Source organism: Asterias rubens, chromosome 4 (assembly GCF_902459465.1).
Source record: "Asterias rubens chromosome 4, eAstRub1.3, whole genome shotgun sequence".
NCBI lineage: Eukaryota > Metazoa > Echinodermata > Asteroidea > Forcipulatida > Asteriidae > Asterias > Asterias rubens.
This window is the reverse complement of record NC_047065.1, coordinates 2623542-2639436: the sequence shown is the minus strand read 5'-3', so window position 1 is coordinate 2639436 and position 15895 is coordinate 2623542. Positions and strand designations below refer to the sequence as shown.

General features: G+C 38.6%; 1 protein-coding gene across 2 annotated transcripts in view; it reads left to right on the top strand.

Moving 5' to 3' along the window:
- Nucleotides 1-15895, top strand: part of LOC117288814 (serine/threonine-protein phosphatase 4 regulatory subunit 1-like) — a 57654-nt gene that overhangs the window by 14286 nt on the left and 27473 nt on the right. For both annotated transcript variants that reach the window (XM_033769662.1, XM_033769661.1), the window contains exons 3-5: nt 6491-6594; nt 10910-11052; nt 14485-14631. In XM_033769662.1, coding sequence (XP_033625553.1) covers nt 6491-6594; nt 10910-11052; nt 14485-14631 — 394 coding nt within the window. The remainder of the gene's footprint in view (nt 1-6490; nt 6595-10909; nt 11053-14484; nt 14632-15895) is intronic.

Below are 15895 nucleotides of genomic sequence, written 5' to 3'. Positions count from 1 at the left end.
TTGATCATTGAAGTTGCAAGAGAATATTTCAGGGGAAAAAAAAAACACCCTTGTTGCACAACTTTGTTGTGCTTTCAGATGCCTTAAGAAAGCTTCAGGCCCGAAGTCTTCTTTATTTGAGTGAGTCATTGTACCTTTTCTTAAAAACTACATTATTTCAGAGGGAGCCTTTTCTCACCATGTTTTAAACTATCAACAGCTCTCCCTTGCTCATTACCAAGTAAGTTTTTATGCTAACAATTATTTTGACTAATTACACCAATAGGCCAGTGCCTTTAGAGATATTAATGAAAGAAAAAGACACCCATGTCGCACCATGGTCACACGAAGTTGTGTGCTTTCAGATGCTTGATTTCGAGACCTCAAATTCTAATTCTGAGGTCTCGAAATCAAATTCTTGGAAAATTACTTGTTTCTCGAAAACAGCGTCACTTCAGAGGGAGCTGTTTCTCACAATGTTTTATACTACCAACCTCTCCCCATTGCTTGTTACCAAGTAAGTTTTTATGCTAACAATTATTTTGCGTAATTACACCAATAGTGTCCGGTGTCTTTAAGCGAAAGGAAGTGGTGTGTGGACATTGGATTTGTTTTGAGTGTCCTGCTTAGCTGCAGATGGACCCGATGTGTTCACTACACCATGAGCTAAAAATGGTTAGAATGTCCACAAAGGAAGCAAAGCAGACATTACATCGTGGGAGTCTGTAGTAGGACTTCACACTGACTGACCTATCAGTTGCAATTATGAGAAAGATATCTTTATGGACACTATCTTTCATCTAGAAATTCTTAATTGATGAAGTTATTTTTATAGATCAGTGGTCCTTGAACAGCCAATCTGCCTCGCACAAAGTATTGCTTGTAAAGTCATTAATATCAGTTTGTTTGGTCACTTCATTCTATTACTTAAGCAAGATCTATCTTTGCTTTGTTCATTTGTGTGATGGGCAACTTAAAAAAGTGGAGTCTGGCTCTGCAAATGAGGCACTGGACACTTTCCTCAAAAAAAATTATTAACACAAAAACTTACTTGGTAACGAGCAATGGAGAGCTGTTGATAGTATAAAACATTGTGAGAAACGGCTCCCCCTGAGGTAACGTTAGTTAACCAGTCTCCAGCTGAAGCCTTTTAGTATGCATCTGAAAGCACCAAAAGTATTACAACAAGGATGTTTTTTTCTTTCATTAATCTCTTGCAAATTTTGATGAGCAATTGAGTCCAATTTTTCACAGGTTTGTAATTCTATGCATATGTTGGGATATACCAAGTGAGACTACTGGTCTTTGACAGTTACCAAACATGGCCAGTGGATTTTTAAAAAGCATTAAGCTGGGGTTGTTTGAAGTTGTTATTTTGTAATACTATGGAGCTACCAGCATGGTTTCGTCATGAAGGAGTCCAAGGGGGACCACGCTACCCCTACAGAGGGTTCACACTCGTCACACAAGGTCTTGGATATTAAGTCTTTGATGACCCTAGACAGGTGGCCTGACAAACATGGCCCAGTGCCCCTCCATTTCCCTCCCTTCCTCCCTCCCTGCGTGGCCAGCTAGTACTTTCCCATGGCCTGCTCTCTAAACCGAATACCGAGACGTACTGAGCAAATTTGAGTGTGAGACTTGTCGGAACAGGGGGGTGTCTGTCATGGGTGGTTGTTTGTCCATGTTTCGTCCTGGTACCCCATGGGTATTGGATTATAATGGACAGTATGAAAAAGTGCAGGCAACCAAGTTGACTGGGCGTTGATGTTGGAAGAGTCTGGTTGAGCAATACAGCAAATTTTGCTTAATGTGAATTTTGAAAATGATGAAAATGTACTGACCATTTTTGAGATTTTACTCTATTTTTGTTTTTTAAAGCCACAACTCTTTAAAAAAGATGGTGTTGCTAACCTCTCTAGATAGAGAGCCATTCCACCACAAACTCTTGAGGTATTTTTCATGGTGGTGCACAAATCTTACAGACCTGTAGCCGATTTCACAAATTTTACGCAACTGTGTAAGTCCACTTGCGCTATGTTTGTTGCATGAAATCGGCTGCTCAAATGGTTTTTATGCAAGAGAAGCAAAATGGTTGCAAGAAATGGCATGACAGGAAGATTTAGAACTATGAAATAAAATGTAGTAATCTTTAACTTGTATCTTTGTGGAGCTCATCAGGTTTCATAGAGTATGTTTTTATGCTATAATTGTCAATATTCATCTGAATTTAAATGACAAAATAGCATTTGCCAACCTTCAGTTTTGTTACGAAACCAAATACTATTTAGAGTATAGACGATGTGACCCATGTTTACATTTAAACCGCCCTCTGTTGGAAAAACACTGTATACGTCACGTTTCGCCGGGCAAAAAGACCCGTAGTCGTGGTAAGATTGCATACACTTTCTAGCTGGCTGCCAAAACACAAAGGTTTTGCCCGGCGGTATGCGCGCGAATCATGTTATCGTTTTTGTGTGACGTCAGAGGTCACATCGTCTTTAAGGTATAAAATTACCATCTGTACTTCCACCATGCAAAGTTTCAAATCCTACGTATAAAATCTAGTTGTGAAGAAAGTATTGCAGAACAAATTGTGGTTTTGGTGGAAGTAATTGCTGCATGTAAACTCAATTAAAAGGTGACTCATCTCTTGAAATTAATAAGCAAAGTGCAGTAAAAGTTCTGTGTGGCATTCTGTAAAAGAAAAAAAATTGAAATTTGTCCAAAGGCAGTGAATTGAAACAAGGTCTGCAGAATGTTTTCTACTCGTGCTTATCTTGCTTTTAAATGCCCCTATGTGCCATTATAGTTGGTTTTATCTTGATGTTTTTTGTAATATAAATTAATTTTAATTTTTTTTTGCCTATCAACCAAAATGTGCACGTTTCGGCACACAATTCTTGAGTATCAGCACAATACGTTTGCTTGTGCATGGTGAGAAAAGTGGCAATTTATACAAAAATATCACTCCAAAGAATACATTTTGCAATTGTTTATAGGATAATTTAGTTTACAAAATTAACTTTGTAAATCTATGCTACTTTAGGTTTATTAACCCCCTGCACTTGTAATTTTTCATTAAATTGTTATGAACATGTAAACCAAAGGTTGGCTGGATTAATTAATGAATTATAAACCCACGTCCGCTATAAAAACGTCCTGCTCATGAAATTAATATTTGAAAATCCGTCTCCAAAAATGGGAAAACAAAATATTTAAGGCACTTTTCTATATGGGTGTATATGACATGCATTATTTGCGCGATTCAGTTTGGTTAATTTATGACGGCAAGAAAGCTGAACATTTCAACCAAACAGTGCACACATCTTCACTTGTTTCTGAAATGTTTAATAATTAATCTCACCATAGTGCTTGTTTTGATTAAATTTTTCAGTAGGAAAGGAAATATTTGTATGTTGAAAGGGCTTTCTCCGTCGACGCTCAAATTTTAAAATGATTTTATTTTTACTGTATGTGTTTGCGTCAAACATGGGGCATTGCAAGGGATGTCTAATTAATAAGGGCTATTGGTTGATACATGACTCAAAAATAAATCCACTATGAACTGTCGTAGATCCAATACCAACATAACGCCCAGAGCACATCAGCAAAAAGTCATTTCAGACTCCCTTCTTTCACCCCAAGCTCACCCCAAGAGAAAAAAAAACTTAAGACTCATTTTTAATTTTTAATATCAAGGAGGGAGGAATATCTTTACATTGTGTTTTTTCCCTGAAGCTGAAATAGCTTGGCTGAATCATGGTAATATCGATAGCCGGAATAACAAAGCATCTGTTGGGGATTTTATTGCGTTTTACAGCGGCGTGTCTGGTTGGGATCGTTTTGTATACACACAATATGGACAATTAATATTCGGATTGTTTTGGGTAGATTTAGGGATAGATCTGTCATAGAAGAAGGTTGATGGACGGAGGTTGATAGTGGGAGGGTATGGAGGCAAGACCGGAGGGGTAAATAACAGCTACTTCACCAGCCCTTTATTAGCAAATCATGTAAGCTTTCTTAAAGTCATCGGCTAAATGTCCAATCAGTAAGAGAATCTACTTTGTTCAATGTTAGGATGACAGCATTTCATGTACATCTGAGGCAGGATTGGTTATGGCAGAGATTGGTCGGGGGAATTCAATTTTCTAGATTTCTTATAATACATGAACCAGAATTAAAAGGCTATATTTTGTTGCCTTTTTCCTTTTAACAATCTGGAAATGATACTTTTGTGTTATCTGTATAAAGTAGAACTTTGTGATCGCAGTCTAACTCTGAAGGCACTCAGGCCTGTTACTTCACGGAGGCAATGGAGGGCGATTGCCTCCATGCCCCCTGGTCATTGCCTTGGTGCCCTTGAAATGCTCCAGTAGAAACTTACAATTTTCCTCGTACATAGGGTGCCCTTTACCAAGAAAAAAAAATGCCTTACTGTCCTTGCCGTTTCAAACACGAAGAATACAGGCCTGGAAATGTTGCAAAACAAGCATTGAAGTTGTTTTATAGAGCATTAATAACGTCATGTATTGGAAGTGACAGATATGCCCAGACAACACTGTTCAGTCAGGCAGTTTAATTTCCTCTATTTTGTTTAGTATTACCCGTCCAGCTTCTTGCCTTTATAGGCCCTTTTCGAATCCACAGTTTCTGTGCCAGATTTGGCTCAGGCTAGCTTGGCCCCGCTGTTGTTTTGACAATTGCAAGTGCTTTGTGTACGTGCTTAGGGCTTCAGACGAGAGGACGGAGCCAGAAGCCAAAGCCGTGGTTTCGAAAAGGGCCATAGAGAGTTATACATTGTACACTGTTTCTTCAGTTGAGCTGCTGATATTATTAAACCTTGGGGGTTGAGGGTTAGGAGTGACTGGGAGAGGAAGTGGAGTAAGTGTCCGAGGGTTGACACAAACTTTGTATCATCTTTCATCTTGTCATCTCTGGCTTGTACTTCTGCTTGGATTCTGCTTGTATTTCTGTTTGCTAATGTCTCAGCTTGTAGGAAGAAACTATAAACAAATAGTAAACTTGCGGGTACAACCACGTGTATAAAATATCTCTTTAAAGGATTTGGGTACTTTTTGTTACACAAAACACAATGTCCACAGATTTACATTAAACTTGCACTTTTTGAAGATAATGATAGTGGAAAGCATACCTTAAAAATATTATTTGCTGAGGTGCTGTAGTATTTTAGAAATGAGTAAAACAATGTCATAAAATAAGAATGGACTTGCCCTCTCTAAGATGAAAATCCAGGCCTGTGCAGAGAATTAGCATGGAGAGCCTGGTGGCTGTTTTCATATAAAAGTCAACAAAGACGAAATTGTAGGACTGTTCTAAAAAAAATGTATTTCAGTTGTCTTTCCGATTGGAATCGAACTGAGTTGAATTGAATTGAGAAACTCATTCATCCTAACAAGCGATTTGAGAAAAAAAAAAAAAAAAAAAAAAAAAAACTGCGAGAGTTTGTCGTTGTGCGCACAATCCTGTGTGAGTCTTCTCACACTGAGGGCGACTATAGTGGAGTACAAAGGTTAACCCACACTCTGCTACCATAGCTCATGGTTGATTCCAACACCAGGACTAGCTAATATACTCTATGTTAAGTCGACAAATGCCTCCAGAGTGAGCCACTCTATTGAATTATGGAGTAATTTAATTGAAGAGTGGGCCAAGTGTGTATGAGGCTGACTGTAGTACTCTGACTACACCATAAATAAAGATGGATAAAGTATGGATTGGGCTGGAGATTTTTTTTTTTTTTTTGGCGGAGATTTTTTTAAGTTGGACTCGGATTAGGTTGCTCTTGATGTAGTGCTGTCAAAATGATACTTGTATCGGAATGTTGAGTATTTATGAAAGTTTGGAAATCAAACTCGTGTTGTTTTATAGGCAGAGATGGACATTGTGGTGTAATGGTGGATAGTAGATCTTGCTGGCCGCGCAAATGGGACAGAGTGACCAGTCAACCATTGTCATGGAACTACATGCATGACTTGGTCTAGCCCACCTTGTTGGGCTGTCTTTTAATTTGTCTTATTGCGACTTTGATAAGACCGATGTTAAAAAGAGAACCAGTAAGCCCGGTTTATACTTCCTGCGAATGCAATACAAATTGTTTCTGTTTTCGCAGCCGAAAGTTTTGCAGGAGTTGAGCACAAGTCAACTGACTCGAATTATTCATTGCGAATTTGTGACGTCAAAATTTGTTTCGCCTTCACATTCAAATTCGCGGGAAGTATGAACTGGGCAATAACAGCTCAACAAGGTAAGCTACACTGTTCCAAGTTCATGTTTCTTACACAGTGTATGAGCTATGAGCTGCGATTACCTTACATTGACCAACTTTCTAAACTTGAATTCGGGGATTGAATATCCCACCTCCATCTCAACAGTAATTACACTTTCCCAGGTGCACATTAATAACCCATTTCCTGCCACTGACCCCTATAATTTCGCTTCTCTGTTTTCATATTTAGCAATATTTTGTTTTGTTTGTTTGACCCAGGCAAATGGCAGCAAGGGGTCTACTGGACTCGTTGCGGACAATCTGTGACCCGGAGGACCGTGACATGGGGTTGGAGGTCATGCTTCGGCTATCGGAGGACCAGGGTAAGATATTTTTTAAGACATCGTACAACAAATTAATCTTGGTGTTACCTTTTTATTCTTGATATAATTTTTCATTGAGTTGACTAACCGTTTAAAACCATTCAACTACACTGTGTGGACGAAATCACGTCATGATATCACAATGCAGGCTGGCTAAATTTATCTCTCATTTAAAACCACAGTGGGTGGTATGGAGAGGGTCAAACAGTAGGAGGGTTGACTGTGTTATTGAATGGTCGAACAGTAGGAGGGTTTACTGTGTACTGTGTGGATGAATTCACCACATGATACTTTGTATTGCACGCTGACTGAGTTTACCTATCATTCATCGATATTGAATGGTCAGACAGTAAGAGGGTTAACTGTGTAGTGTGCAGGGATGTGATTCCTACGTTTTAAAACGGAATTCCATTTTTTTTTTTTTTTTTTTTTTTTTGAAAGATCAAAATCTTAAAAAAAAAAAAAAATTGAGATATAACCATAAATATAACGCCACAGATTGCAGAGTAAAGCTTTTAAAAATAAAGATAAATGTTATCAATTGGACTTTATGCCTGCAAGTTTTTGAGTTCGCATGCTTTGCGCTCAGTGTTCAGTTTTTTTCTTTCTCAATAGCCTATCATATCCGTGACGGTGTGGATGAATTCACCGCATGATATCCTATTGCAGGCTGGCTAAATTTATCTATCATTTAAAACAACAGTGAAATTGAATGGTCAGACATTATTATTAATTTTTTTTTTTTTTTTAACGTAAGGTTTTTAATCTCCACTTGAAGTTATCGATATCCAATACTGAAACCAATACAGTCTCAATCAAATTACAGTAACTCCGGTTCAAGTTTCAAGAATGTCTTTTTTTTGGGACCAAGAGAGAAATGTGTATTTTACGTTGCTATGTAAATGACAAGAGAGAGAGAGTCTCGCACAGAAATGCCCTGTGGGTGTCTTGCACATGGAGCGTCCTGAACTGCTCATAATTAAATAAAGGTTTGCTGTCGGCGTGGCGAGGTGTGCATTTTATGAGACGGAACAGCAGCTTATCTGTCTCTTTTATCTTGGTAGAGAGTACTCGGGCCCCTATTGTACCACGCTTCAGGGTTTAATTAGTGACTTACTACAGTTGCTGGTGGTAACGATGGAGTGCGTAGATGCACGCCTCCTGCTTCTTCTTTTTTGTCGCTGATCTCAAAAAACTTGTCCAATCAATTATGATCTGGAGGGATTGCTTTGTTTAGAAGGTTTTGATATTTTCTGCCCAATCGGTTGTTTTCACCAAGAAGTATTGTCATTGATGCTACTCATGAAATGTCTTTCTTTTTCATTAGAGCTCCCCGAAAGTATTTTTCTTAACATTTAATAATAAAAAAAAAGAAGGAGTTTATTGAAATTTTAAAATAGTTTGAAGGCAAAATTCTAGTTGATGAAATGGGCAGATTATTTTGTAGGGCAAGCTTCGAAATAAGCTCTGGCTCCCATAACTATTTCCGTGGTGCCCTTAGCTTTTGCTTTGTGCCCCCAGCAAGGTTCCAATACATTCCAACCAGAGGAATTACAGTCAAAGTTGTAACAGAACTACTGTAATCTATGGCCCTTTACGAATCCACGACTTTGGCTTTGGATTCCACTTCAGGCTCAATTGTCTGGTCTGAAGCCCTGAGCCCGTACGCAATGCCCGCGCACTTGCAAAAACAACTGCAAGCGCCAAGCTAGCCTGAGCCGTATTTTAAGCCGAAGCCGTGGTTTTAGATGAAAACGGCCTAGATGAAAACACTTAGATAAAAGGTATGGTTCCCTACTCATGTTGTCACTTATTGTCAATGCATGAGTGAAGGGAACCAGACAAGCCAGGTTTAACCTTTCCATTTATAACAATCTACTCAATGACCTGCAAGGTACGTACACTCCGCATCTCATTCAACCTGTGAAAACAACAACCCAAGGCCGATCAATTAATAAGACATTTGATAGTTTTCTTTTTTTGAAATAATGAGGTGAATCTGTTCTTTAATGAGGACCAATTCTCAGCCGAAAATACAACTCTACATACGTAGTTAAAGTTTGAACCACCTACATGTACGTATATATGTACAAATGATGCTTTCTGTGTGGCCTGAAGGCCTTCAGTTGTCTTAATTTGTCTTTATTGTAAGTTTGAATCTTCAAGAAGGGGGTATTGTTGTAGAGCTAGCACGAGTTTATACTTGGAAGTTACTTTGTAAGTTTGTGTGTTATGTATGTTTAATGTATGACGTCTCAGCAGTTGTACAGTGTAAGCCTGTTTCATTCTTCCTGCGAACGCAATACGAATTTCCACGCCACATGGCTGTTTTCGCAGCGAATGTCATTTCAACTGTTGCAAATTATTTTTTGTGAATTCGTGAAATTATTATTTGCTTATACCATAACCTGTCCTTTTGGTTGGAAAGAAGCCTGCGATGGATACCTATTAAATTCAAATGTCTTAGTGAGAAATTACCTCTTTCTCAAAAACGACATTACTTCAGAGGGAGCCGTTTTCTCACAATGTTTTATACTATCAACAGCTCTCCATCATTGCTTGTTACCAAGTAGGTTTTTATGCTAACAACTATGTTGAGTAATAGGGCCTATTTACCAATAGTGTCCAGTGCCTTTAACATCACATCACCCTGTACAGGATGACTGGGGCCTAAAGTTTCACAAAGAGTTGCTGTCAACATTCATGGGATTGGGTTCTAAGACGTCCTCAAAGAACTTGCTCCCTATGACCCGTTGAGGGCAACATACATGTTCGTCTTGCCAAATTATCCTTGGTACCCGGCATACATAGCACAAATAGGTAGTCACCAGTTTGAGTTGGGGGAGGGAGCAATAAAAGTAATTCCTGTGGATGAATCACGATTGATCGTCTGGAAGAGCGTCTTATAAGTTTCCCAAATTCATCCATTAATGTTTTAAGACGTACAAAGAGTTCTACTCTACTCCAGATGGATACAACGCTTACATATCTTGGTAAAAAAGTTCCTTCAAATTTCTTATTATTATTTTGGGGTTAGTTTCAGTTATGAGAAGTTACTTATAATTTCCAAATGATTATTTACAAGTACATGTAAAAAGAGATAAATGCGTCAGCCTTCTTGTCCCCTTTAAAGTTGTCTGAAGTTCTCGAATGTGTTTTGACTTCCTTAGTAGTTTAAGTCTCAAGTTAATACATAATGCATGTGGCATGACCTTTAAAGGCAGTGGACACTATTGGTAATCACTCAAAATAATTATTAGCATACAACCTTTCTTGGTGACCAGTAATGGGGAGAGGTTGATGGTATAAAACATTGTGAGAAATGGCTTCCTCTGAAGTGCCATAGTTTTCGAAAAAGAAGTAATTTTCCACGAATTTGATTGCGAGATCTCAGATTTAGAATTTGAGGTCTCGACATCAACCATCTAAATGCATACAACTTTGTGTGACAAGGGTGTTTTTTCTTTCATTATTATCTCGCAACTTAGTTGACCAATTGAGCTCAAATGTGCACAGGTTTGTTATTTTATGCATATACATGTATGTTGAGATATTGTACACCAAGTGAGAGCACTGGTCTTTGAAAATTACCGATAGTGTCCTCTGTCTTTAAGTTATGTAAGGATTTTAGGATGTTCATAACATTCATTAAGGGCCCTGACAAATCTGCGCTCCAAAAATATGATTTGTTGAATTCCTTCATCGTTCTGTTGTCTACACAAGAAGCTTCAAACCAGGCCCTGATTTAGACACTAGCCTGGCATGCAACACTAGCCTGGCATGCAAACACTAGTCATAGAGTTATACATAAGAACTAGAGGGCGCACTGGCCTATATACGCGCCCCGTATGCGCGCAGGCGGCCATTTTCTAAGTTGAACAAACAGGCATTGCTTAGCGTGTGTTTGTGCGGCCATTTTGTAAGTTGACAAAACAGCATCGCGTCAGCGTTCAATAAACACAAACTCCAATGTGTTCGTCATATTCAACGCGCGTGCAGAATGGCGCGCGTGTCTCCTTGCGGTCCCATCGCGTTTGTGCAAGACGCATCAACGGTGCGCCCTCTAGTTCTTATATACATTGTATATATATAACTCTATTTATATAACTCTATGACACTAGTCAAGATTGGTGAGGGCTAGTCAAATACTGTACTTGTCAGACATTAGTAACTTACACAATGTACCTGTATTAATATACTGTAAATGCTAGTCGAAATTTGATTGGGCTACTCAAATATACAGCTGACTAGTCTGGGCGTGCCAGACAAAAAGTAAGCGCATTTTCTTATTTTCTTTTCTATTTTTTCTTTTCAGAGCCTATGGTCCGAGCCGAGCTGATGGAACAAATACCCCACATAGCCATGTTATGTCAGGAGAATCGCAACTTCTTCCCCAACACTGTGCAGGATTACATCCTACCTACCGTGGTGCGCTACCTCACCGACTCCAATAATCAGGTAAAAATAAGCATCACTTTTTGATCCACTGTCTGGCTAGGCACACAAATCAAAAAGTTCAGGGCACAATTTCCCTGAGTGGCTCTGCTTACCACCGTATTCTGCGCTTATTATTACCATAATTTCTGCACTAGCTGTTGAGCATAGAAAGCCTAGTAATATGTACACACGCGCACAAGCCAAAATTCCCTGCTTACCCTGCGAAATACGCTTGAATTAAGCACAGAACTCTCTGCTTTTACAAGCGCCGATTCTTTGCTTGTGTTAAGCAGAGCCATGAAATTGGGCCCTGCTTAAGCACAAGAAGTATCTATGCACAACAAAATTGTGCTTAGCAGAATAAGGTTACCAAGAATATGGTTACTGGTTGCGAAACAATCTATGCTAATCTAAGCAGAATATAAAGCAGAATATCTAATCTAAGCAGAATATAAAGCACTTTCTGTTGAGAAACAGATCTTTATAATTACATTGTGTATAATTAACTGAATGGTTTCTTGAAGAATTCATGCAACACTCTTACTTTGCTTTATAATCTTAGAAGAGATGATTTACGTCAGACTTTAAAACGCCAAGATTTAACACAACGGTCTTCATAATGATGTCTTTGTTTGTCCGTGTCATCCGTTCTCGTTTCAATCATTCAATCATTGTTTGCTATCATCTGTTGAGTGGCATGATATTGTTTCCTTTTCTAAACAATAGCCGTCATTGTTACGGATGTCTATTGTTTTTAGCAGCAGCTGTTCCCGTGACCCTATTTCAGGGGGGCCTCAGATTATTTCATAAAAACAACATCGAGAGTCAAGTTTAAATAATTGAATAATCTTTTTCTCAATGGAGATATATTTTTGGGTGGATTGGGGAGGTTTCTTTTCTTGATGAGTCAGCTTGTTCTCACAGCTGGGTAGTCGAGACCCCAGGGTGGTAGCTCTGGTTGTTGGAATGTAGCATGGTGCACCTGTGACTTGTTGTTTAACAAGACCATCCATTGAGCACTATCTCAAACTTCTGGTGTTTTGGGATAACTTGGAGGGGAGTTTTAAAGCAATAGTGCATCAAGCGAGAGATGTCGTCATCAAAATGATTGAAAACGTCATCTTAAAGGCTCATCCTTTCGTTTTCATTCTTTCCTCTTAAAGGCAGTGGACACTATTGGTAATTGTCAAAGACCAGTCTTCTCACTTGGTGTATCTCAACCTATGCATAAACTAACAAACCTGTGAAAATTTGAGCTCGATTGGTCGTCAGAGTTGCAAGATAACTATAAAAGAAGAAAAAACACCCTTGTCACACGAAGTTGTGTGCTTTCAGATGCTTGATTTCGAGACCTCAAATTCTAAAAACTTCAAGGTCTCGAAATCAAATTTGTGGAAAATTACTTCTTTCTCGAAAACTATGTTACTTCAGAGGGAGCCGTTTCTCACAATGTCTTATACTATCAACCTCTCCCCGTTACTCGTTACCAAGTATGGTTTTATGCTAATAGTTATTTTGAGTAATTACCAATAGTGTCCACTGCCTTTAATAGAATCTACATTTTTGTAGCAAAAGAGTCCCGCATACTCCTGAAGACTATCTGAGGGCACTACTCGAAAGAGATTTACACATGGTGCTACCGCAAACCTCGCCATAGAACATGAAGAAAAAATGGTTCAAATATTCTCCATTTCAGTTCGCTTGAGTAAAACGCTTTTCAATTTACATCTGTAAAAGTCGAGAATTAGCCAACGTGTGCGGTATGAGTGAGTTAATCACTTGCTTAAAGGCAGTGGACACTATTGGTAATTGTCAAAGACTAGCCTTCACAGTTGGTGTATCTCAACATATGCATAATATAACAAACCTGTGAAAATTTTAATTTAATTGGTCGTCAAAGTTACAAGATAATAATGAAAGAAGAAAACACCCTTGTCAGACGAAGTTGTGTGCGTTAAGATGGTTGATTTCGAGACCTCAAGTTCTAAACTTGGGGTCTCGAAATCAAATTCGTGGAAAATTACTTCTTTCTCGAAAACTATGGTACTTCAGAGGGAGCTGTTTCTCACAATGTTTTATACCACCAACCTCTCCCCATTACTTGTCACCAAGAAAGGTTTTATGCTAATAGTTATTTTGAGTAATTACCAATAGTGTCCACTGCCTTTAAAGGCAGTCAGTCCGTCAAACAGTATCAGTTATATCATAGTCCAGAACTTTTTATGTTGAGATGTAATCAGTTCTGTTGGATAGTTCAATTTGAGATACATGTGGAGTAAGTTCCTTGTAGAGAAACAACAACTTTCCAAAAACCCAGGACAAATTGTAATACATGTCTTCTTTTCATTTGGAAGTAGGTCGATCAAAACGTAATATTTAGACAGAATTGTAATCGTTTTTTACATCCAAGTAGTTCACAAATAGCTGTCTTTAATTTGCACACCAGGAACCGTGTAGTTAAAGTGCATTCTAAGATTCTGTTTCTCATATCCTGCTCATATCCGCTGATTTCATGCAAATGTCTCTTGGTTTCCTACTGAGTCTATACTTAAACCATCTCTGTACGTATGCTGTATGCATACTACAATGTACATTAAAGGGGAATGTCAGGGGTTTTCCCTTTTTTTCTGAGAGAACTGTCTTGCTATATTAATTCTACTACCGTGGAGTAGATTTTTCGGGAGACTTCTCAGTTCTGAAAAGAACTGTCCTGCTTTTTAACTACTACCTTGGCGGAAGGTAGAAAATCGGTACAGTACTTTAGCTTATAGGATCGTTTTTAACTGCTCTACCATCGAGTGAGCTCTTAATTGGTTTGACTAGCTTGCTCTTATCATCGCAGGAGACTGAAGAGATATGAGAGAAGTGGGCCTATTTATAGGGATTCAAATGTTTTACTCGCTAATCAAAATGTTGGGTTTAGGCCTGGAATTACTTGCAGTCCACGGAGGCCATGGCCTCTGTTGCCCCTGGTTTTGGCCTTGGTGCCCCTTCATAAGTTTCCCATTGACTGGAAGATTTTCCAATGGAGGTGCCCTTTTCAAAATGACAAATTTAATTCCAGGCCTGTGGGTTGCTCTTACGTCTTTGTAAAATAACAAACCTGTGAAAATTTGAGCCCAATCGGTCGTCGAAGTTGCGAGATATTAATGAAAGAGAAAACACCCTTGTCACACCATGGTCACACGAAGTTGTGTGCTTTCAGATGCTTGATCTCGAGACCTCAAATTCTAAATCTGAGGTCTCGAAATCAAATGCATGGAAAATTACTTCTTTCTCGAAAAGTACGTCTCTTCAGAGGGAGCCGTTTCTCACAATGTTTTATACTATCAACCTCTCCCATTACTCGTAATCAAGAAAGCTTTTATGATAATAATTATTTTGAGTAACTACCAATAGTGTCCACTGCCTTTTTAAAACAACATCTTGGTATTTTATTTCCTTATTGTTTAGGTGCGCAAGACCAGCCAGGCAGCTCTACTGGTTCTCCTAGAACAAGATCTCCTAGATAAGAGAGACATTGAAGAGCAAGTCTGCCCCATCCTCATCCAATTATCTGGACAAGGAAGCTCGGAAGATTACCGAAATGAAGCTGTTGCTGTAAGTTTATCTTCATAATACTTCTAATAATAACAGCAATAATAACATAACAAGTCTCTGTGGTGGTTGATTAAAGACAGTGGACACTATTGGTAGTTGTCAAAGACCAGTCTTTTCACTGGGTGTATCTCAACATATATACATAAAATAACAAACCTGTGAAAATGTGAGCTCAATCGGTCGTCGAAGTTGTGAGATAATAATGACAGAAAAAACACCCTTGTCACACGAAGTTGTGTGCTTTCAGATGCTTGATTTCGAGACCTCAAATTCTAAACTTGAGGTCTCGAAATCAAATTCGTTGAAAATCACTTCTTTCTCGAAAACTATGTTACTTTAGAGGGAGCCATTTCTCACAGTGTTTTTTATACTATCAACCTCTCCCCATTACTCGTTACCAAGTAAGGTTTTATGCTTATAATTATTTTGAGTGTTCAGTAAATTACCAATAGTGTCCACTACCTTTAAATGACAGATTGAAAAGGTAAGTCTGGAGGTGTGCCCCTCAACTCGTCTGGCAAGGACTTCCAGAGACGCGGTGCACAGCTGGTAACGGCACGGTCATTGTAGCTTGCCAGGCGAGTTTTGGGAACATAGAGTATATTGTGTGATGTGTGTCTTTTATGTCACATCTCCATCCTCCTTCTCGCACACTAGAATCATCTTAGAGCTGCTCACTCTATAATTAATTATCTTGGTGATGGTCGCACTACACTTAAACTTTAACTATCATATTATTTTCTGTCAGTGGTTTATCTATCAAATGCTGTAGTGCATAGTACATGTTCGCCAGTGTCTCTGTTATGCGAAAAGGTACCACATGGTAATAATTTTATATTTGACCGGGTTTTTCTGTTTCCTTCCAAGATGAAAACACTGCAAACATAAACCAGCTGATAATAGTCACCTTTATTGTTCCACTGAAGAAATGGAACACATGTAGTAGGTTAATAACTACTCTACGAAAAGGCTTGGTCGGCAAAGCACAGTCCCTCAAAAACTTGTTTACTAAAAACTACGCAATGTGTATGATATTTTAAATGAAATTAATTGGTACTGTTTTGTGTACAGTGTGCTGAAATAATTGTATGTGGTGCACGTAGCATATTCCAAGTTCAATTAATGATTAACACTCTATTTCTATTCTTTTCCATTTTTCAATGGTCTATTTACAGGCCTAGTGATTATTTCTACCCTTAAAAGTTCCTAACAATTGAAGACTTATAAACATTTCATTGGTAGAGACTCTCCAACAAGTCTAGCG